The 22032-nt window shown below is 27.5% G+C and overlaps 3 protein-coding genes across 3 annotated transcripts; all 3 read right to left on the reverse strand.

The window, feature by feature from the left end:
- Positions 1–3513: 3513 nt before the first annotated feature.
- On the reverse strand, positions 3514–6312 carry LOC126839942 (uncharacterized). Its single transcript, XM_050575411.1, has 6 exons — positions 6189–6312; positions 5813–5842; positions 5316–5487; positions 4869–4948; positions 3988–4156; positions 3514–3602 (listed from the first exon to the last, which is right to left on the reverse strand). Exons 1-6 carry the CDS (start codon positions 6270–6272, stop codon positions 3514–3516), a joined length of 624 nt encoding a protein of 207 aa, XP_050431368.1. The 5' UTR covers positions 6273–6312.
- Positions 6313–7086: 774 nt separating this feature from the next.
- LOC126839864 (uncharacterized) lies at positions 7087–9806 on the reverse strand. Its single transcript, XM_050575284.1, has 5 exons — positions 9535–9806; positions 9024–9195; positions 8627–8694; positions 7631–7793; positions 7087–7281 (listed from the first exon to the last, which is right to left on the reverse strand). The coding sequence occupies exons 1-5, from the start codon at positions 9616–9618 to the stop codon at positions 7196–7198; spliced, it is 573 nt and encodes a 190-aa protein (XP_050431241.1). The 5' UTR covers positions 9619–9806; the 3' UTR covers positions 7087–7195.
- Positions 9807–14936: 5130 nt separating this feature from the next.
- On the reverse strand, positions 14937–19588 carry LOC126839863 (uncharacterized). The gene is made up of 7 exons (XM_050575283.1): positions 19440–19588; positions 17548–17671; positions 17153–17226; positions 16644–16791; positions 16169–16242; positions 15386–15533; positions 14937–15095 (listed from the first exon to the last, which is right to left on the reverse strand). Exons 1-7 carry the CDS (start codon positions 19524–19526, stop codon positions 15034–15036), a joined length of 717 nt encoding a protein of 238 aa, XP_050431240.1. The 5' UTR covers positions 19527–19588; the 3' UTR covers positions 14937–15033.
- Positions 19589–22032: the final 2444 nt, after the last annotated feature.

The following is a 22032-nucleotide window of genomic DNA, read 5'->3' on the forward strand; positions in this document are numbered from 1 at the left end:
TACTACATGTTGCTAATGAATTACGTAGAAATAATTTAACAGTCCATTCTTTAAAGTGTAATCCTAATAGAAATACTAAATGTCGGCCAAAATGAATTAAACTTGAAAATATTTGATATTCATATCAATTACATTAATAGTATTTTACAGAAATTAGAAAATAAAACCTAAGACTTATGCTTAGGCACTTAAAACTTACCGGGACCACTATAAATAATATCCGTTAAAATATTAGCATAATTTGATAATTTTTTTTTAAACATTCAACATCAGCGAAAAAACAGTTTTCCGGCAATTAAAAAAAAAAAAAACGTACTCCCGATTTTTTTTATTTGTCTAATATGTTATGGATACATAATGTTATGAGTTCCGACTCCTGAAAAATGTTTTCAACTAACAGGTCTTATGATTACGTCTAAAAACATAAAAAAAACTTTGCACCCCTAAAAAATGAGTAGTCTATACAGACAAAAAAAAAATCCTACACCATAATGCAAATATATTTCAGATACCAGCTGTTGACAGTTGATTCAACCTTACTCATTCCCCCTTTTAATTTGGTGTTTTCCTAATAAAACAAAGCTTCACTACAGATTTTTAAGTAAATTTTATGTGCCTTATTCTAGAAAAAACTTATGGTATACTAAGTAAACACAACTTTTTTTTTTTTAATAAGTAAAAACTTTACTATAGCTATACTCGATCTCGAAAGTCTTTTCATATTCTTTTAAACGCCAGTAGTTAGAACCGCGTGTCTTAAAAATGTACCGAGTTATACTAATTAAAAAAAAAAAACAGTAAATATTGGAAAAACAATTTATAAAAACTATCACTGTGTCTTGAATCAGGACGTGTGATGAAGTTTTTTGCGGTTTGACAATCAAACGAAGCAAATACTGTTAGTTTTAAAATGTCGATAGTGTTTTAAAAAGTATTTAAACAGCGAAAATTGTAATAAAAATAATTAGGATTAAATGATAAACGGAAGAAGTTAAGACGAAAACAATTGCTGGTTGATAAAATAATTTTCATAAAATTATTGTGAAGGCAATAATGTACTTAAAATTAGCCTATAATTATTGCATACGATTAGTACGAATCGTGTTTTTGAGAAAATTCAATTTAAAGATTAAACCCGCTCCCAAATGATTAGTTTTAATACTTTGCAATTATTTTTGCTACCAGATGGTTGTTGTTTTAATTTTCGGCTACTTAGTCAAATCTCAGCCAGACACCGGAATTTTAGGTGATAGCTATTTATGCCCACTCCACCTTTACCCAAATGCCCATCATTGGTGTTTACCAGAAATGTCGCGGACTCCGAACCAAACTTGCTAACTTTAAATGTAATGTATCTGTTTGTAATTATGCTCTTATTGTTAACTGAAACATGGTTAACTAGGAACTTTTTGGATTGTGAACTTGGTCTTATTAACTACAATGTTTTTTAGATATGATAGATGCACTGAAACCAGTGATTGTCTTCGCTGAGGTGGAGTTCTTATCACCATTCGCAAAGATATTACACCTCGTTTAATAATAACATCTGTGCTTGAGCAGATTTCTGTAAGCTAATGAAAATTTTTTTATTTTTTTTTTATTTTTCCATAATTTTGAATTTTTTTACTTATTTCCTTTACCTTTTTTTTTTATCTATTAAATTACAATAAAGAGAGCTTTTTAATGATTTACCGTTACAACTTTTAGTAAGTTACGTAAAAAAAAATGTAGGTACTACATTTCACAATTTGCCTATAATATATATTTTGTCCCAAGACGTATAAATTTGTATTTGTGTATCGTCGGCCGTAGCAGCTGAATCGCAAAAAAAAAAAAAAGAAGAAGACTCATATCATAAGTATACTTTAACAACTGTCAACTAAGGCCACCGTTTGTTCGACTGTTTGTGACGAATTTCAATATTTTACATAATTATCGTTACTTTTAGTAGTTAGCATAAAAATATAATCAAAATATCAATTGCTAGAGATTGCTCTGTATTTTCAGCAATATATTCTTTATTTAAAAGAGAAAATCAAGCGTATAAGTTTGCATTTAAGTTTAAAAAATCCAACTTTTTTAGACCCCCGGAAGAAGCACTATACGTTTTCATCCGTTATTTGGCTACATTCGTTTACTTTGACTACTTTTTGCGCATCGATAATGAAAACAAAAATTATATATCGTTGTAAGACATACACCTTACAAATAATATACAAGTAAATTTGCTACTAAAACCTGTAATTCTTGTAGTTTTGGTAATTGGAGACACTTCGGTTTGTGTAAAAAAATGTTTTCAAAAAAAAAAAATAAGCGTATTATCATCAATGTATAATCCTGTATATATATATATATATATATAGATATCGCGTTTTCAATTGTAATTTTGTGTTTATTGAGTTTGGCTAACGTGTGGGAACAACTGACGGTGGATTTGTATTCAAATAATTGGTGATCAATTGCATTTTTTAAATTTAATTAGATTAAATTGTTCAAACAATTGGTGTTATCAACTTATTTTTAATGAACTCCATGGTATAAAGAATGGAATAACAAAAAATACATAAGACATTTTTACCAGATTATGCAATCAATAAAAAATGTAATAATTTTTGTAAACTCTTATTGGAATTCATTATATGTGATTAAAAATTACAGTCTGGCCAGTAATATGATATCGCTGGTTTAATGTCTCAGTTGAATGACTCTGAAAGAAGTTTCACTTCATCCGTGGGTACTGGTTTTTTTTTATTAAATTATTGTTTACTGAATTCTTGCTTAAGCGTTTACTCGAAAACATAATTCTTTTACTTTAGAAAAACACTCGTGCGATTCGATGTGCGTTTAAATTTTGCACTGTTTGCATAAATGAAATACAGTGCTCGTTTGTGTTAAAAATATTATACAAAGCCAAAAGACTGTGTCTATTTTTTAGATACCAACGCTTTTTTTGGGAGTCGAGCTTCCACTTGATTGTTACACCATCGTATCGACCACAAAATAATGTTCAAGAAAATCATCACAATTTCCATTGAATAATAATGTACTAAAAATAACTACGAAGAAAAATATTTTTAAAACAATCTGTGTTTCTAAAAATAGCCAAACATTTTCTGTGACATAGGTCCCTTTTAACAAATTCTATTAACTTTGTATTTAAAAAAAACATACAATTGTCTTTAAAAATAATATAGTTAATTTTCATTTATTATATCTAATCAAGTATATAACACTGAACATAAATAGCTAACTTTCAATACTCAACATATAATATACCTATGATGCAGGGCCTTTTAAACACAAAACGATGTGTTTACATAAGGACATAAATTATTTACCATAAAATTATTTTTTCCAAATATATAACATAGGTCCATTTTAACAGTTAATGCCATCCACTTAAAGTAATTAAATAAATAATGACAAAATGAAAAAAAAGAGCAAAATGATTTATTATTTAATCTAAACTACATTTTTATGTGACAAACTACATAAACAAACATATGATATATTTTATTTTTGGTTAATAAAAGAATCAGTACATCCAGGAAATAAATATTCAGTGATGATATATTCAACTACGATCTGGCCAAACTGGTAATCTGAAAGTACAATATATTATACATTTTTAAACAAACTAATCCGGTCAATTTGTCAGAAAAAAATATGTGAATAATAATGAGTTACACTTGCAAATTATTTTTAATTTCAATCATTAAAATTAAAATTATATTTTAATTTTAAACTATTACCAAAGACTACAATTTTTTTAAAAAACCGATCATATATCCCACAAGTTTTTTTTTTTTTGTTCACCAACAATTTTTCAATATTTTTTCTGGTTCGAGAATCATAAATTTTTTGTTTAAAAAATAATTATAATTTACAGCTATACAAAGGGCAAACTCCATTACTAAAATGTTTTTTTCAATTGTTTTGATCATTTTACTCAACATTTTCATTGATTATAATTTTATTGTTTATTACCTGATTTTGACATATTGTACGATAATGCCGTTTTCAATTCTTTATGATATGGAAATTCGGCACCCGGTACAATTTTATTCTTTTGTATTCCATCAATTATTTTTTGTAAATCTTTAAATAATATGCCATTTGGCTTACCTTGCAAAGCGAATAGCACTCCCGCCACATTCTATTGTTTTTAGAACAAAAATAGATGTTAGAATGTTTTCAAAACAAAAAACAACAAATGGTTTATTATTTGAAAAATAAACTAGTAACTAAAATATCTAATTTTTTTTTAAATAAAATAAAAATTCTTTTTTACCAGACATATTATATGTTGTAGAGAATTTTTGGCATAATAACATGGTTATTATTGTAGGTGACATTTTTTTTCATTTAAGGGGTAAATGGAAAAAGAAATATTTTATATTTATGGTCTCTATCTTGGCCAATAACTGATTTTTCTTTTGTGACATACGATTACCTTACAATCAGATTTTTTTTAGTATAATCATATCGATTTCATAGTAGTTAAAACATTTTTTTTTAAACGGGAAGAAAACGTTATTTTTTTTGTTATTTCTCCTACTCTAGAGTAACATCTGTGAGTAATCGTTTAAAAATCGTCATTTTGTTATTTATACTTTTATGTGTGAAAAATAATTTTACTGGTGGGAAGTACGTATATATTTGTTGGTTTAAGAAAAAAACTATATAGTTCAAGATCCGAGATGATAAAAAAAATTTAAAAAAAAACTGAAAGTAAAAATATCACTCAAAAAAAAATCTGCAACCATAAGATTAATTCTCTAAACAATAATTTACGTCAAGAATATTACAGATTAATTTCCACCTAATTTATAAAGAATAATTCAATCTTGGAATGTTTGTTTATTTACCGATCTGCCTTCAACATATGCTTTACCATACATGAATGGATTCAATAATGCTTTAACTTCCTCTTCTGTGAATGTAATGTCTGAAATCACCAAAATATTTCCCATGCTTAAAGAACCAAATTACGAAAATTTTAACTCGAAGGAATTAAGAATGATTAAGTGTAACATAAAAATACTAATAATGTGATAGTAAATATAAAGTTTTATCAAAACATACAATTTAAAAAAAATGAGTCATGTACCGCATATTCTACTAGGTATTATTTTTGTACACCGTTAAAAAAATTCTAAATTTTTTATCTGGTTTTTGAGTTAATATTTTTTGTTAAAAAATAATGAAATAGTTTAAGGCATATCAAATGACAAACTTAATTGTTAAAATATCTTTTAAATATTTTTTGAACCATAACTCAATAAATGTATTGGATATTTTTTATTGTTTATTACTTAATAATATAGTTTTCAATGCATCAACAGTGGGGATATCTTTGTTTGAATCGAGTCGCTGTACTACTTTTTCAATGATATCTCTTATTCCTATCAAGTTTATGGTCTTGTATTTTCCCTCGACTATACCGTCAGGATTTGAATATTTCTCGAATTCTTCTTGTATAATATCCTATTGTAATCAGAATATGAAATATACGATATAATATATTATAATATTTACAAATAAAAATCAAAACGCCCAACTACTAGACATTTGTATGCTTTGTATTTTTTTTAGCGTAATAACATTAATTTTATAGTAGTTTAGGCATTTTTTTCTTCGTATTATTCTGTATTGTTTATAAAATATAAATGTAATTTAAATAATCTCTCTGGTGCAAAAATGGTTAAGGTAAAAAAATGTCATTTTCTAAAAATATAGTTGCACATAAACAAGCAAGAATCGCAGAATTTTCTATAAATCGTAATTTAATAATATGTGCTCGTTTACTTACAAGCTGATCATCAGTTGGGAGAGTAATACCCTGTTTACAGAATATGAATTAGACGTTATAATATATATATATATATATATATATGTATAATTTACACATAAAAATCAAAACGCCAAACTGCTAGACATTTGTATGCTTTGTTTTTTTTTTCAGCGTAATAACATACATGTTATAGTAGTTTGAGCATTTTTTCTTATTATTATTCTGTATTGTTCAAGAGTGTAAATATAATTTAAATAATCTTTTCGGTGCAAAAATGTGTAAGGTTAAGAAATGAATTTTTTTTTCTTTAAAATATAATACATTTTGCACATAGTTAAGCAATAATCGCAGAATTTTCTATAAATCGTAATTAACATGTGCTCGTTATACTTACAAGTTGTCCTTCATTTGAACCACCCTGACATTGCAAAAAGTATAATGCCGCGCAGAAAAACAGTATGACATTTTTGGAATACATTTTAAAATATCAAACAATATTCTTGGATTCGAAATATTTAATTATTAGTTTTGGAAGTGAAAACTGTTTTGAAACTATTCGATAATAGTACTTGTGTTTTTTTTTATAATGTAATGGGAGTGTAGTAACTTTTTGAATTATCGCAACGTTTTCTATTAGAACATCTACTTCAAGAACGAAACGGTTCCAACTTTGCCACTATTGAGCTGTGCGATTTCGGTGTAAAGCATAGTTGTTTACGTATTTCCTTGTTTGTGTTGTTTGTAATTTTTAACACATGCACTCGCCTACTGTTATTTTTTTTAGTAAATAATGTATTTTCCAATGTTTATAATGTGTGGCGACTTTTGCGCGACGTTTCAGCACGATTTTCAACTAGGTCACTCTACCACGATACATTATCTGGTTGTAAGTGTTAATTGTGTATACAATTTTCCGACTAAGTTCGCAGGTTGATGTTATCCATACGGACTTAGGTTAACCAAATATAAAATCTAAAATATTAGGTATTTCTGTGAAAATAACATACAAACTAGTATGACTACATTAAACACAGTAACTAGTTTAAAAAATATATATTTTTAATTATTCTCATAGACTTCATGTAATCAATGACTAACAAATCACAATCAAAGTGGTCAGTATTGCGGTAAGGGATCATTTTAATATTACATTCTGAGAATAAGCGGTGGAGCGAATTTAGTCGTTCTAACACAGTAAAAACAGCCGTTGAATGACCTGATTTTGTAACATATGAACGGAACGCCATTTCAAATCAGTTGAGATCGGGTAGTTATAATTAAAAGAAACAAAATGAAAGAGCGAAATTATTTATTATTTAATCCAAACTACATTTGTATGTGACAAACTACATGCATAAACATAATATTATAAATTTAATACAATTTAATAATAAAATCAAACTATTCATCATCATCATCATCAACATCATCAGGAAATAAATAATCACTGACGAAATATTCAACTTCGTGCTTGTTAAACTCGAATTCTGAAAGTACAAATTATTATACATTTTTAAACAAATGAATCAGGCCAGTACAATTTATCAGAAAAAAGGGATGTGAATAATAATGAGTTACACTTGCGAAATATTTTTAATTTAAACTATTACTAAAGATTAAATTTTTTTAAAAAAACCTATCATTATCCCACAAGTTTTTTATTTATTTTGTTCACCAAAAATTATTCAATGTTTTTTCGGGTCCGAGAATCATGATATTTTGGTTTGAAAAATAATTATAACTCACAGCTATACAAATGGCAAACTCCATTACTAAAATGTTTTTTAATGGTTTTGATAATTTTACCCAATTGATTATACTTTTAGTGTTTATTACCTCCTTGTGACATCTTGCACGGTATTGACGTTTTCGGTTCGCTATAATATGGAACTTCTTTACTGAAATATTCATCATCTTTTAATTGTATAATCAATTCTTCCAATTCTCCATATGTTATGTGGTTCTTTCCATACGAATCGAATACTGTTCTAATCCGATCCTATTTTATTGGTATTAGAATAAAAAGTAAATATTAGAATGTTTTCGCAAAGAGAAACAACAAATGGCCCATTATTTAAAAAATAAACTAGTGCAAGACGTTAAATGAACACACTCGGTATTTAATTTTACAATTAAATCTAAATTTTTTAATAAAAAAAAAATTGCCTTTCTACCAGACATGTTTTAGGCCCTAGTGATTTTTTGGCATAATAACATCGGTGTCATTGTAGTTAAATTTTTTTTTTTAATTTAAGGGGAAAATTGAAAAAGAAATATTTTATATTTATGTTCTCATTTCTTGGCTAATAACTGATTTTTCTTTAGTAACATACATTTGCCCAACCACCAGATTTAATCATGTCCATTTTATCGTAGTTAAAGCATTTTTTTCATAATAGGAAAAAAAATGATATTTTTTTATTATTTTCCCTGTTCTGGAGTAAAATCTGTAAGTAATCGTTGAAAAATGGTTATTTTGTTTTTTGTATTTTTATGTGTGAAAAATCTTCAATTACATAATTTTATATGAAAATCATATTATTTTACTTACCGAGAAGATAAAAAAAATTTACTGGTGGGAAGTATGTATATATTTGTTGGTTTAAGAAAAAAACTATATAGTTTAAGATCTGAGATGATCAATAAAAACATTACTCAAAAAAATTCTGCAACCATAAAATGAATTCTCTAAACAATAATTGACATCTTTTACAAATCAGCAAGAATCTTACAAAATTAATTTCAACCTAATTTATATAGTATAATATTTCGAGTGTCCCAGCACATAAAACTTAACTAGCCTTTTATTTTGTAATATAGTTTTTCATTTACCGTTTCACCAGCATCACCAATGCAACCGTCCAAGAAATCTGTTACGTCATCTCTGTCGTATGTGTAGGCTGAAAAAAAAATATTTCACATTTTTAAAAGAACAAATTACTAAAATTTTAACTCGAAGGAATGAAGTATTATCATGTGTAATATTATAATAATAAAATAAAATGAACCATGTATCTCATATTTTACTATTTTTTTTTTGTACACCATCAAAAAAAGTCTTACTATTTTCTAATTTTTTTATCTGGTTTTTGTGTTGATAATTTTGTTAAAAAATGATAAAATAATTTAAAGCTATTTAAATGACAAAATTGATTACTAAAATGTCTATAAAATATTTTTTGTACAATTTACTCAATACATTTATTGGATTATTTTTATTGTTTATTACATGCTGCAATGGATTTCAATCCTTCAATGCTGGGAATGTCTTGGCTTCTAGAGAGTCGGTATTTTACTCTTCCAATGATATCTCTTACGCCTGTCAAGTTTACGGCCCATTCCTCACCTGTGACTATGCCGTCAGAATTTGAATAGTTCCCAATTTCTTCAAGTATGCCATTCTATTGTTTTCAGAATATGAATTAGACGTTAAAATATATATATATATAATTTACACAAAAAAAATCAAAACGCCAAACTACTAGACATTTGTATGCTTAATTTTTTTTTTCAGCGTAATAACATAAATTTTACAGTAGTTTAGGAATTGTTCCTTATTATTATTCTGTATTGTTCAAGAGTGTAAATTTAATTTAAATAATCTCTTCGCTGCAAAAATGGGTAAGGTTAAGAAATGACATTTTTTTTTCTTTTAAATATAATATATTTTGTACATAGTCAAGCAATAATCGCAGAATTTTCTATTAATCGTAAATCGGACATGTGCTCGTTATACTTACAAGTTGTTCAGGATTTGGGCCACTCTGACATTGCAAAAAGTATAATGCCGCGCAGAAAAACAGTATGACATTTTTGGAAAACATTTTAAACTTTCAAACTTTCAACTTGGAAAAAAAAATGTAATTATTTGTTTTGGAAGTAAAAACTGTTTTGAAACTATTCGATAATAGTACTTGAGTTTTTTTTTTTATAATGTAACGGGAGTGTAGTAACTTTTTGAATTATCGCAAGACTTTCTATTAGAACATGTACTTCAAGAATGAAACGGTTCCAACTTTGCAACTATTGAGCTGTGCGTTTTCGGTGTAAACAAGAGTTGTTTGCGAACGTTCTTATTTGTGTTGTTTGTCATTTTTAACACACGCACTCTCTTACTGTTATTTTTTTTTTTAGTAAATAATGTATTTTCCAATGTTTATAATGTGTGACGACTTTTGCGCGACGTTTCAGCACGATTTTCAACTAGGTCACTCTACCACGATACATTATCTGGTTGTAAGTCTTAATTGTGTATACAATTTTCCGATTAAGTTCGCAGGTTGATGTTATCCATACGGACTTTGATAACGCGTTCGTTTCTGTTAACCACTGCGTTGTCATCAAAGTCCTCGGTTTTGGCGAGCTTTTACTATACAGACTCTCCTATTATCCCGTCATTTATTAACTTTAAAGTTCCACAATACTTCCTTTCATATTCCCCAATTCTAGAGTAGTTTTATGAAAAACGAGCCAATTAGTCCTTGAAAAGTCCTCGGTTTCGGCGAGCCTTTACTATCATGGTACAGATTCTTTCTGGAAAATAGACAGCAATGGGTTTTAGTTTTTTGTTTTAAATCAAATGCGTTTTTAACATCTTCTGATGTACCAGTGGAGTAACACTTGTCGCCACTTTTATTTTAACTGTTCATTAACAATGTTCCGTGATCTATGCCATAGTCGCCCATTGTGCTTTGCTGAAGATCATGAAAATCTATATACGTATAAATAATTTAGGGCGATGGGCATAAGCTCCAAGCTGATTTAAATAATTTTTGTTGAGTTCTTTAATACTTTAGTTCTGTCATTAAATATTTTTCAATGTAAAATTATAACATTCAATAGTAGCCGATCCCTAACAATATATTTATATCGTCTCTATAAATCTTTCAAATTTATTAGTTTAATTATGAGACTAGCCAATGATTTTACCCTATAACGCTCGGTTAAGATATTGTTTTGTGCACTAATTCGACACATTTTTGAATACTTCTCAATAATTTAGGCCCCACATACCACCAATGGTTCGCTTTAGCTCGAGAGAATCAATGAGGTATGCTAGTTTTTATTTGTACATTTAATGTCCTACCAATTAATACTCTCCTGTTGCGAATCACGTTGATTTAGTTTCCTTAGCTGACCATTACCATACCTAGCATATGTTATTATAAATATTACTATTACTGCCTTTACTTATTTTTATACTGTATATATCAATTTTTATTCATAGAGCTCAGTCCGTAAATTATAAACAAAAAAATGTTAATCATATGGTTGAACTGTTCTTTTTTTTTTTAAATAACTAGTTAGTTCATCAGCTTAACATTGTTGTTAGTAGCTTAACATGCCAATTAACTTTTTAACAAGCTGATTTCGGCCGATTAACTTAACAATCGTTATAATAACGTGTTAAGGCTAATAAATCTCGACAAAACCCAATTTTCAGTAACCAATTGTTAAATATAATTAACAATAAGTTAAGTCCTTACTAAATGTTGGTGAAATCGGCTATTTATATTTTATCTTAACAGATAGCTTAATTCGCTATTAATTTACTCGTATATGTTTAAAAAAAAAACTAAATATTTATATAAGGACGCGTGTAAATCTCGAAAATAAAATCCAAAACCATCGTCACCAAGCAGATTATTTTCTTATTTACAAAAAAAAAAAATAACTAATTATTTAATAATAGTGAATACATTTTGTCTTATGACTATGCCATGACCTAATGATATTAACATTCGTGAATTCGCAACAAGTTCGGCAACGGGCAACTTTTTGAACCGCTAATGATTTTTTTTTTAATTTAGACTTTTGGATGTTGTTAGATATTATTTTATGCACATTTAAGGCTTAAATTTCACCTTAAGTAGTTTGAGCATGCGTGGTATCACGTTTTAAAACTTCAATGGGAACTCCCAAATTTTTTTAGATATTCTGTTAGATTAATCAGATTAAATTTTTTTAACCCCATGAAAACAAAACGCTTGTCGTTTGCTATTGATTATTTTTTCCAGAAAAAGCTGTTGGTTTGCTTAGAAATAATGTCACTAAAATGGCATTGCGCCATATTTAGTATCGTCAAAATGTCTTAAAATTACGTTTGAAAGTACAGTTAGAATATATTGTACAGAGTTGTTTCATTGTAATGGGGCCTAATTGGAAATTAGTTCATCAAAAGAGTGTCTGAAACACGAATGAAACATAAAAATCCAACGCTCTAACACAACGGTCATTGAATGACTTCATTAATTTGTAACATAAGAACGGAACGCAATTATACTTAAAGTAATAAAATAAATAATGAAAAAATAAAAGTGGAAATCGATTTATTATTTAACACAAATTACATTTGTATGTGACAAACTACATACATAAATATGTACATATTTAAAAAAAGTTAATAATTAAATCAATCAATAATTTTTTTAAGAAAAAAAATAATCAGTGACGATGAATTCAACTTCCTTCCTAGTAAACTTGTAATCTGAAAGGTAATTAAATTAAAATGTTTAACTATTAGTAAAAATTTAAAAAGTGTAAAAAAAACTATGTTCTTGTATTCTGAAAAATATTTTACCGAGATTTATGATTTTTAGTTTAAAAAATAATTATAATTTACTATATAAATGACAAACTCCATTACTAAAACGTTTTCTAATAGTTTTGATAATTTTACCCAAGACACTTATTGATTATAATAATTATATTGTTCATTACCTGATTTTTCGGTTTTGTACGGTATTGCCGTTTTAGGGTATTTAAGATAATTTGGAAATTCGAAAGTCATCTTAGCCTCAATTATATCATAAAACATGTCTCGTAAATCTTGAAATGTTATCCCATTTGGCTCCACATATATTTGGAATAGTAAAGTTGTCGTATTCTATTGTTTTAGAATACAAACTAGATATTAGAATGTTTTCATAAAGAGAAACAATAAATGATCCATTATTTAAAAAATAAACTAATGTAAGACGTTAAATAAACACTCGGTATTTAATTTTACAATTAAGTCTAAGTTTTATTTAATGAAATAAAAATGCCTTTCTACCAGACATATTATATGCCCTAGGGATTTTTTTGGTATAATCACATAAGTGTCATAGTAGTTGAAGATTTTTTTAAATCCTACTCTAAGAATACTCATGTACAATATTGTTCGTTGTCTAGGGACTGAGCTATGATATCAGCTATTCGATGGACTTGGTGAAGAGTGGAGTGTTTGTTTTTAAATCCGAAATGTGTGTCCGGAGTAAATTATTTTGTTGTTCATCAAATTGAATTGATTCTTTTTAATAGTATTTTTTCTAGTAGTTTTGAAAGCGAGGGTAAGAGACTAATTGGTCGATATAAGGATAGACAGTCAGCTGGTTTGCCAGGTTTAAGTATTAGTATAGATTGTTTTCAAATGGGTGGTATATAAGAGAGACGGAGAATAGAGTTGAAAATAAAAGCGAAAAGTAGGTAGGCTTTTTAGGTAGGTGTTTAATCATTTTGTTAGTAATAAGGTTATGACCAGGAGATTTATTATTTGGTAGTTTTTTGATCATGTAATTCATTTCTGAGGGGGTAGTATGTTTTGTTGGGAAAGGCATAGATAAGGTATTCGTTAGGGAAATTTCCTATGTATGCGGTTTGATCGATATTATTTATTTCTGGGTGTGGAGGGAAGTTGTTTTGGAAGTGCGTGGCAAATAGGTTTGCCTTATCTGAATTTGTTATTGCTAAGGAGCTATCTGGATATTTTATTAGAGGTATTGTATTTTTTTGTTTTAAAATTCTTTTTGTTGCTTCCCAAAGGCAATTATCTGTACTGTTAAGTATTTTTTAGAAAACGGCTTGGGTTATTATATTATATAGTTTTATCACTAGGAAGGTGAGAGCACTGCCATCGCGATCTGGCCTGCTGTTTCTCCGATAGTAATATTGAGATATTATGTACATGAAGGTTATTGTTAAGTTTGGGATTAATCGGCGGATTAGATAAATTTTCTAAACAATAATTAAAATTTTTTTTTAAAAAATGTACTTACTATTTTTACTTACTACACTGTTTTTAAAAGTGTTTTGTAATGTGTAATATACAAGTTTATAATATAGCATATATTGTTAACGTTTATCAGTAGTGGTCTATCTAAAGAATATTTCGTAAGATTTGACTTTTTAAAATTCAAATTTATAAAAAAAGTAATATTTTGGGTAATTTTTCACTACTCGAAAGGCGAACAAACAAAAATTTGTTTGGCAAAACTATTCAAGTCCAATTTTTCATCTATGGACTTGTTACCTACAAATATAGATTGATACTTGCAACAATTTATGTTATTGTTTTTCCTATAATTATTATTGTGTTAGGTACATCATAAACTTATGTAACGTTATATAAATGGTACCTTGCATTTGACAAATGCGTTTTAAAGTTTGAAATTTTTATCTATGTAGTCACCAAAATTGTCTTTTTTTTATTTCATAGGAATATCACTTTTTCCAAAATATACATTTCATTTAAATTCACATATTATTTTATGCACATTTAGGGCTTAAATAAAACATTTCACCTGAAGTAGTTTGCGCATGCGTGGTATCAACTTTTAAAACTTCAATGGGAACCGCCATACTTTTTGGATATTCTGTAGATTAATTAGATGAAGTTTTTTATCCCCTTGAAAACAAAACGCTTGTCGTTAGTTTTTATTTAGTGTCACTGAAATGGCATTGCGTCATATTTTGTACCGACAAAATGCCTTGAAATTATCTTTGTAAAAATGGTTAGAATATTGTATAGGGTTGTTTCATTGTGAAAAAACTAACTTGTGACAAGCAATTTATATTTTAGATTCTAACCGGAGCTAAGGAAGTACTGAATTTTATTGATTGGTTTATTCCTTTTAAAGGTTTTTGGTTTTCTTCATACAATACACAGACTATGAGTCTCAGTTAAAAATTAGTTCATCAACAGAGTGTTTGAAATTTTCGCGAAGCATACAACTTCCAAATGTTTTTAGAAAATGTTAGTGGTCGAATAAATAAAAAAAATTTAAATTTACGCCCGGAGATTGAACCGTTGACTGTTTGCTGGGATTCGGTTTTTTATACTTAAAAGTAATGCAAGAAATACTAACGCAATACAAGAGCAAAATGATTTACTAATCAATCAAAACTATATTTTATACTTGACATACTACATACATAAATATATATATATATATTTAATAAGATTTAATATTTAAATCAAACTATTTAGAAAATAAATAATCATTGACGATGGCTTCAACTTCCTCCGCAGTAAACTTGCAGTCTGAAAGTACAAAGTATTACACATTAATTCTTAAACAAACGAATCACGCCATTAGAAAAGTTCCTAATTTTTTTCAATACAATTCAAAATTGCTTATTATTTTTACACCTCCAAAAAGTAGTCTCCTGTGTTTTGTTTAATTTGTCGGTTTCTCGAGTTGTGATTTTGTATTTAAAAAAATACAAATTAAATTTTAACAAACAAATAACTTGATTATGAAAATGTAGTTTCAATAGTTTCTTAGAATTTTACTCAAAATATTCAATGAATATGTTTATATTGTTTATTACTTGATATTGCGTTTTTCAGTTCATCAACATCAGGGAATTCTATAGGTGTACCCATTTCTCTTATAACATTTTGAATTACACCCTTTAATTCTACAATGTCTATGCCATCTGGCTTTTCATGTTTCTCGAATATGTCTCTTATTATTTCCTATCAGAATAATAATATACATTAAAATATAAATTACAGTTCAAAATTAAACAGATTTTTCTTTAGCAAAATAAAAATACCTAACTACCAGACATAGTTTATTGTATATGCCTTGCAGTTAATTTAGCTTAATGACACCAATTTCATAGTAGCTGTTGAAACTTTTTATTTTATATTAGAAAAATAAATAATTTGTATTTATGTTATTCCACTGCGAGGCAAAAAGTATGTGTAAAAAACATTTACTTTAATAAATTGTATCGTTTTACTGGTCGGATGTATACACTATACATTTTTTGGTTTACAAAAAAAAAATGATATTGTTTAAGATAATAGAATTGACAAAAACCAGAACTGCAAAAATCACTTTAAAACAATCCTCCGATACAAAAATGGGTACGGTGAAAACATAAGTTCAATTTTCTTAACTATAACTTTCATTTTGTGTACAACAGCATGGATCTCAGTATTTTTTATTTAACTTAAATATTAAGTACTGCTTATGCTCTCTAAGATTAAAACAAACCTAATTTACATAGAATAATTGATAGTTTATGTACTTCGAATAAGCCCGTATGAGTTAACCTAACAAGCCTTTAACCTGTAATATGGTACTATAGCCGTTTCTTATCTACCTTTAGATCCGGATGTTGCAAAGCTAAAAATTCTTGAGCGATTCTTACAACTTCGTCCATTGTGAATTCGCGGTCTGAAATAACAAAATATTATACATTTTTTTAAATAACGAAATTAGCCCAATTCAAATTTAAGCAGTTCAGAATTCGGAATGTAAAACCGGCAAAACGCTTATATTTTTAATTCTTTTAATAGAATAATTATGTTATATTAAGCTATACAATATAAGTTAAATGTATAAAAAAATATAAATAAGCTAGTCATATAATTCACAATTTATTCATTTTATTTTGTACACCATCAAAAAATGATCCCCTGGCTTTTAAACTTTTTTGTGTTAAGGTTTTTTAACTTAAAAAAATGAGGAAGTGTACAGTCATACAAATGATACGCTTGATTATTAAAATGTCTATTCAATTATTTTTTGAAATTCTACTTAGCACGTTTATTGAATATTTTTCTATTGTCCATTACTTGGTGCTGCGGTTTGCAACTCATCGAGACTGGGAAATTCTTCAGATAACCTCGTTGTCTTTGCTACTTCTTTAATGACATTTTTTACATCTTTAAAGTTTATGCCATTTGGGATTCCATATTTCTTGACTATGTTTCTAATAACCTCCTATTGTTTTTAGAATAAGAATTAGAAATTAATACGTACATTACAGTAGACGACCGTATCGTTTTACTAGTCAGAAGTTTATTATTTTCGGGATAGTGAAAAACGATAGTATTATATTATAACACATAAATATGGGTATATTTTAAAACATAAGATTCATTTTCAAAACAATAAATTACATTTTGTTTATAACGGCAAATATCTCAAAGTTTTTAATTATCATAAATACTTAGTACTTGTTATACTTACAAGATTAAACTAAATTTATTTTACATAGAAGAATTAAAAGTGTGTTTGTTTTGAGTATGAACAGCCTAACGAGCCTTTAAACGGTAATGTGGTAATATAGTTTTTTGTTTACCGTTAAGTCCTGATCTTGAAATACTACAAATTCATGGGCGATTCTTTCAACTTCGTCTATAGTGAATTTACGGTCTAAAAGTACAAAATATTATACAATTTCGAAAAAAAAATCCCAAATTTAGAATAATAATATCTGACGCTTGAAAAACATATCTATTTAAAATTATTGTAATTTAAAAATAACAAAGTAATTTTAAACTATACAATTTAAGTAAAATGTATAAATTTAAAAAGAAATCTCACATTATATTTTTTATTAGTTTTATGTTAAATAAAAACAATACACTTGATTAGTAAAATATCTTTTCAATAATTGTTTTTGAAATTTTGCTTAGCACATTTATTGAATATTTGTCTATTGTTTATTACTTGATGCTATAGTTAGTAATTTACCAAAACTGTAGAATTTTTTGTATACGCCCGTTTTCTCTGCTACTTCTTTAATTACATCTTTTACACCTTTAAAGTCTATGCTAGTTGTCCTTTTATGTTTCTTGACAATGTTTCTTATCATTTGCTATTGTTTACAGAATAAAAATTAAACATTAAAATGTATATTAATTTTACATGTTATAATACTGATATAGCTTTAGCGAACAACCACTCAAAATACTAAAATTTTCTTATCAAATGGTTTGAAGTATTCAACTTTATGTTCAGGATACCAAAGACAGTTGTATTTAACTGCTGGTACAGTTGATGTGTTTGAAGATGTAGATGAGAAACATGTTGATGGCAATATTGTGTTAATGTTGGAAAATAGTGATGATGACGATGAAAATTTTTAAATCTAGTATTTAAAATATTTAGTGTAATTCAAAAAAAATGATTAAATAATCTATATTTCTTGTATTATTTCAGTCCTTTATATAAACAAAGCCAAGCGGGAAATGAGTGTATAATTTATTAATAATAAATTAAAGAAAAATATTAAAATGGATAAAGCAATACTATCATTATTAAAAACGTTTTTCGCTTACTTAAAAAAAAATATTTTTGTAATCATTTCAAAAACAAAAACCAACAAAGTGGGCAAATGTAAAGTCGTCAATTTGTTGTACATTTGTAAGAAACTTTTATATAAGAATGATTAAGTTTTTTTTATAATATTTTTATTTTATACATTAACTACATTCCATGAATATGCGACAATAAAAAGGAATTGTTCGTTTATTTGAAAGTGATGTTCATCCTATCCCTCTTGGGTGGGGGGTAAGGTGGCAGTGTTTTGGACTTTTAAAACGTCAAAAATAACATTTGGACTGTATCAAAAAGAGTGTGACAAATAACACTTTTTACTTGATAACACATTTAGTTATCAAGTACATCATAATTTTATAATATTTGTAGTACTGTGTATAAGTAAAGTTGTATTTTTTTTTATCTAGTCTATTCCAACTGTTTTTGAACACCTTATTGTGTGCTAAATTTTAAAAAGGGCTTTGTGTGCGCGATTACTCATATGTTGTTCACAACGATACGAATTCAAGGTAAATAAACCGCAAAAAAATATGTTACTGGCTGTGTGTTGTGTACGCACTTGTCGTTTGTTGTAGCGCTTTCATGTAACGAAAATTCAGAGTACAAAATAAAACCTAACACGTTATCAATAGGAAACCCAAATTTGGGCTTCTGCTTAAAGAGTTCTGTACTTGTTAGGATATAATCGTTCTACTCGATAACATTTTTCAAGATAGTAATACATTATGTTTTTTTATGTATTTATTATTACTTTTTCCCAATAAAATCCCTTTTACATGTGATTCCTGATCTGTAGAGTTGCTACACAAGGAAATCGGTCGAGCAGTTTAAAAGATATAGTGGGTCCAGACATAATAAAATAAAATAAAAACACATCATTGTAAATAAAATACAATACTTTCTCAGCTCCTGAACACTATTGAAGTTTCAAGTTCAGGGCCGGTGGAAAGGTGGAATGTAGTATTATTTTTATCGGCACGCGCTGCCCCTCTCATCCTAACTTTTAAACTCTTATAATTTTAAAAAAATAGTTGGTCAAACCTGGTTATTAAACAGTCAACATTTTAAGTACGTTATATTCAGTTTAAAATATTAATATCAAAAAAACTAAGTTGGGAGGGCAGTAAAAATAAAAAATAAATAATTGTGGAAAATTAAGATCACATTGTATAACAACACTATGAAAACAAAATTAAATTTCCTATAACAACCTATTAGATATTTAGAGTTGTTCGCGACAAAATAAATCACCCTGTATACATATTCCAATTTGATCATAAATACTAAGTGTTTGTCATACTTACAACATTTTCTGTAGTAGGGTTACCACATTGACAATGCAAAAAGTACAACGCCACGCAGAAAAACAGTATGGTATTTATCGAACACATATTTTACTTATTCAAACAATAAACTTGGACTTGGAACAATTTATTACAAGTTATAAAACGAAAACTACTTTAAAACTACTCGGAATTTGTAGCCACATCGCTTTATATATTGTAACGATAAGATTATGTATATAACATAAAGACAAATTATGATTTATTAAAATAATTTTTTATTGGAACACAAAACACTTGCATACAAATTATGTTATTTTTTTAATATATTTTTTCCAAATAAAAGGTGTTATTAAACAATATAAACAAGTAAAACATATGACAGCTTTTATACAAAAAAATATTTACCAATCGGCACTGCTATTATTTAAAACATTTTGGAATGCATTAAAAATATTTCAAATTCGGTTATGATTGTTTGGTTATTAGTGTAGGCGAGATACCTAGTAAATAATTATGGAATACGAGGTTAGGTTAGGTATTTATTGGTCATACTTCTTGTTATACTCGAATACAATGTGTAGCAACCCTACTTTTGTATGGTACATAACATTTTTGGTTTTTAATGATTGTAAAAAAAAAATGTCATTGTTGAATTTGAATGTGCGAATTCAATTGTGTTAATTGATAAAACAATATAATATATTTATATATTATCAAATTTCAGCTGCAGGTTGTCTTATCCATTGTTTTTTTTCGTTTCACCTGCACCTGCACTAGACGCATCATTAATACACGCGGACAATAATTATTATTATTTTTTTTTTTTTTATAATAATTCTAGTACCAACGATAGTAATTGTTGTTACATGATAAACCAGTCGGTTGTCTTTGGTTTTAACGTGAAAATGTCTTATCCCAGAATAGTAAAGCAATGAGCATTGAGTTTAGTCAATTGGGTATAAGTTCGGCTTAGTTGGTTTGGCCAAATTCATCAATTAGGACTAATCAACAAGTATCTGATGTTCGGTACTTAGGTTAAGCATGGTAAAACCCCAATTAACCAGACCTATCTTCCTCTCATTTCACCCCAAACTGTTCCTCGTCCTCTCCTTCATCGTTTATCCATCAACGCGGGGTATGCCCTTACCGTTCTTATCTCTGCGCTACCCATTTTCATACACTCCCCTTCCCACGTCTTCTCTCTCTCTCTCATCCCACCATGAAAACATTTTCATGATCAAAATAATTCATAATGAATGTTTACTTATACATTGGACACAGACTTACTTTATTTCTATTTTCGTAGAAAAAAAAATTATTTTAGGTGTGAATTCATCAAATTTCCCTTTTTTTTTATATTTTAGTTACATTTTTGAATAATAATTTTTAGAATAAAATATAACTATAATATTTGTATCACTATCTCAAAGAAAATACAAATAGTAATAATGTGATTAATAAAATATGAACCAATAAAAGTAATTGTGGTATTTGTCTATATATTTCCAGATTGGCGATAACTTGACAGTTTTAATTAAATATTAACACAATCATAATAAAATCTTGTAGGGTAATACTTCAATACTGGACGAACTGTAAATAATTGTAGCTTTTTTTGTAGTACATAAACTAAAGTTTAATATGGTTGAATGTTTTTAATTTTATTAAAATTTGTCAAATAATACTTAATGTCAAAAATTGTGTTTGTATATTTTATCCTATTTACCTATCAAGTATCCCACTTGATTCATGTTGTAATATCTTGCAAGTTCTTTAACATTTTTAAAGTTTTTATCGTACTTTAGCATCGTTCATACCAACTAAATTGAATTACTCAAGCGCTGAGTCACACATGAAATTATTTGTCTCTTAGTTCAAAAATAAATTAGCACTATTTATAATAATTTGTATTTATAATTATTTGTTCAATAAGACGTGTAACCGTTATTAAGTATATTATTAAATAATGTAAGAGCCAAATAAATTGTGTTTTTAAAAGTCGACTACGACACTAATATTAATATTACTAAAAAAAAAATAACTTTAAATTTAATTAACTTTTCAAAATGGGTAATTTAAAGTCACCAGACCCAAACACATAAACAAACAGAAGGTAACCTTATTGTTATTATACGACTTGCACTCGACGTACATTTTTTGCCAAGGGAAAACAGAATACTTACAGACATACACATTTAAACGATTAGGGTAGCCGATTGTGTTGAATATTTTTTTTTTCACTTGTCCCATAAACATAATATTAACACAAAGGATTTCTTAGATAATCTCAGATTTGTACGGGTGAACAAAGATAATGTAAATATTATGTAGGAGAACGTTTGCTAACGAAGTAAAAAACTTGATCTAATCTTTATCAATATAAATTTAAAAAAAAAAAACAACAAGCACACTCCAAGCCGAGTACAGTATATTAATCGGTGCGGACAAAGTTAGCAAGACTGGGTTTAAGCAAATAATACCATTCGTTTTAAATGTGATTTTATAGCAACTTTACCGTACGTTAAATTATATGCAACACTAGTTAAGGTATATTATCATTCAGTAATAATAATATTCTTCTAGACCAATTGTACTTGGAATGTAGGAAGCG

Source organism: Adelges cooleyi, unplaced genomic scaffold (genome assembly GCF_023614345.1).
Source record: "Adelges cooleyi isolate 19-005CV unplaced genomic scaffold, UGA_ACOO_1.1 ACOO_flye_CR_arks_rails_tigmint_CR_PRNA_31, whole genome shotgun sequence".
Lineage (NCBI taxonomy): Eukaryota > Metazoa > Arthropoda > Insecta > Hemiptera > Adelgidae > Adelges > Adelges cooleyi.

Coding starts and splice junctions, on each gene's coding strand:
- LOC126839864 (XM_050575284.1), bottom strand. CDS start 9,618: ATGTTTTCCAAAAATGTCATACTGTTTTTCTGCGCGGCATTATACTTT. Junction 8,695..9,023: donor ATTGAAATCCATTGCAGCAT/GTAATAAACAAT, acceptor TTTTTTTTTCAG/CCTACACATACGACAGAGAT. Junction 7,794..8,626: donor TTGGTGATGCTGGTGAAACG/GTAAATGAAAAA, acceptor CCAATAAAATAG/GATCGGATTAGAACAGTATT.
- LOC126839942 (XM_050575411.1), bottom strand. CDS start 6,272: ATGTATTCCAAAAATGTCATACTGTTTTTCTGCGCGGCATTATACTTT. Junction 4,949..5,315: donor ATTGAAAACTATATTATTAA/GTAATAAACAAT, acceptor TGGTGATTTCAG/ACATTACATTCACAGAAGAG. Junction 4,157..4,868: donor CATATGTTGAAGGCAGATCG/GTAAATAAACAA, acceptor TAAAAACAATAG/AATGTGGCGGGAGTGCTATT.
- LOC126839863 (XM_050575283.1), bottom strand. CDS start 19,526: ATGTGTTCGATAAATACCATACTGTTTTTCTGCGTGGCGTTGTACTTT. Junction 16,792..17,152: donor TTCAAGATCAGGACTTAACG/GTAAACAAAAAA, acceptor TAAAAACAATAG/GAGGTTATTAGAAACATAGT. Junction 15,534..16,168: donor TGCAACATCCGGATCTAAAG/GTAGATAAGAAA, acceptor TTATTCTGATAG/GAAATAATAAGAGACATATT.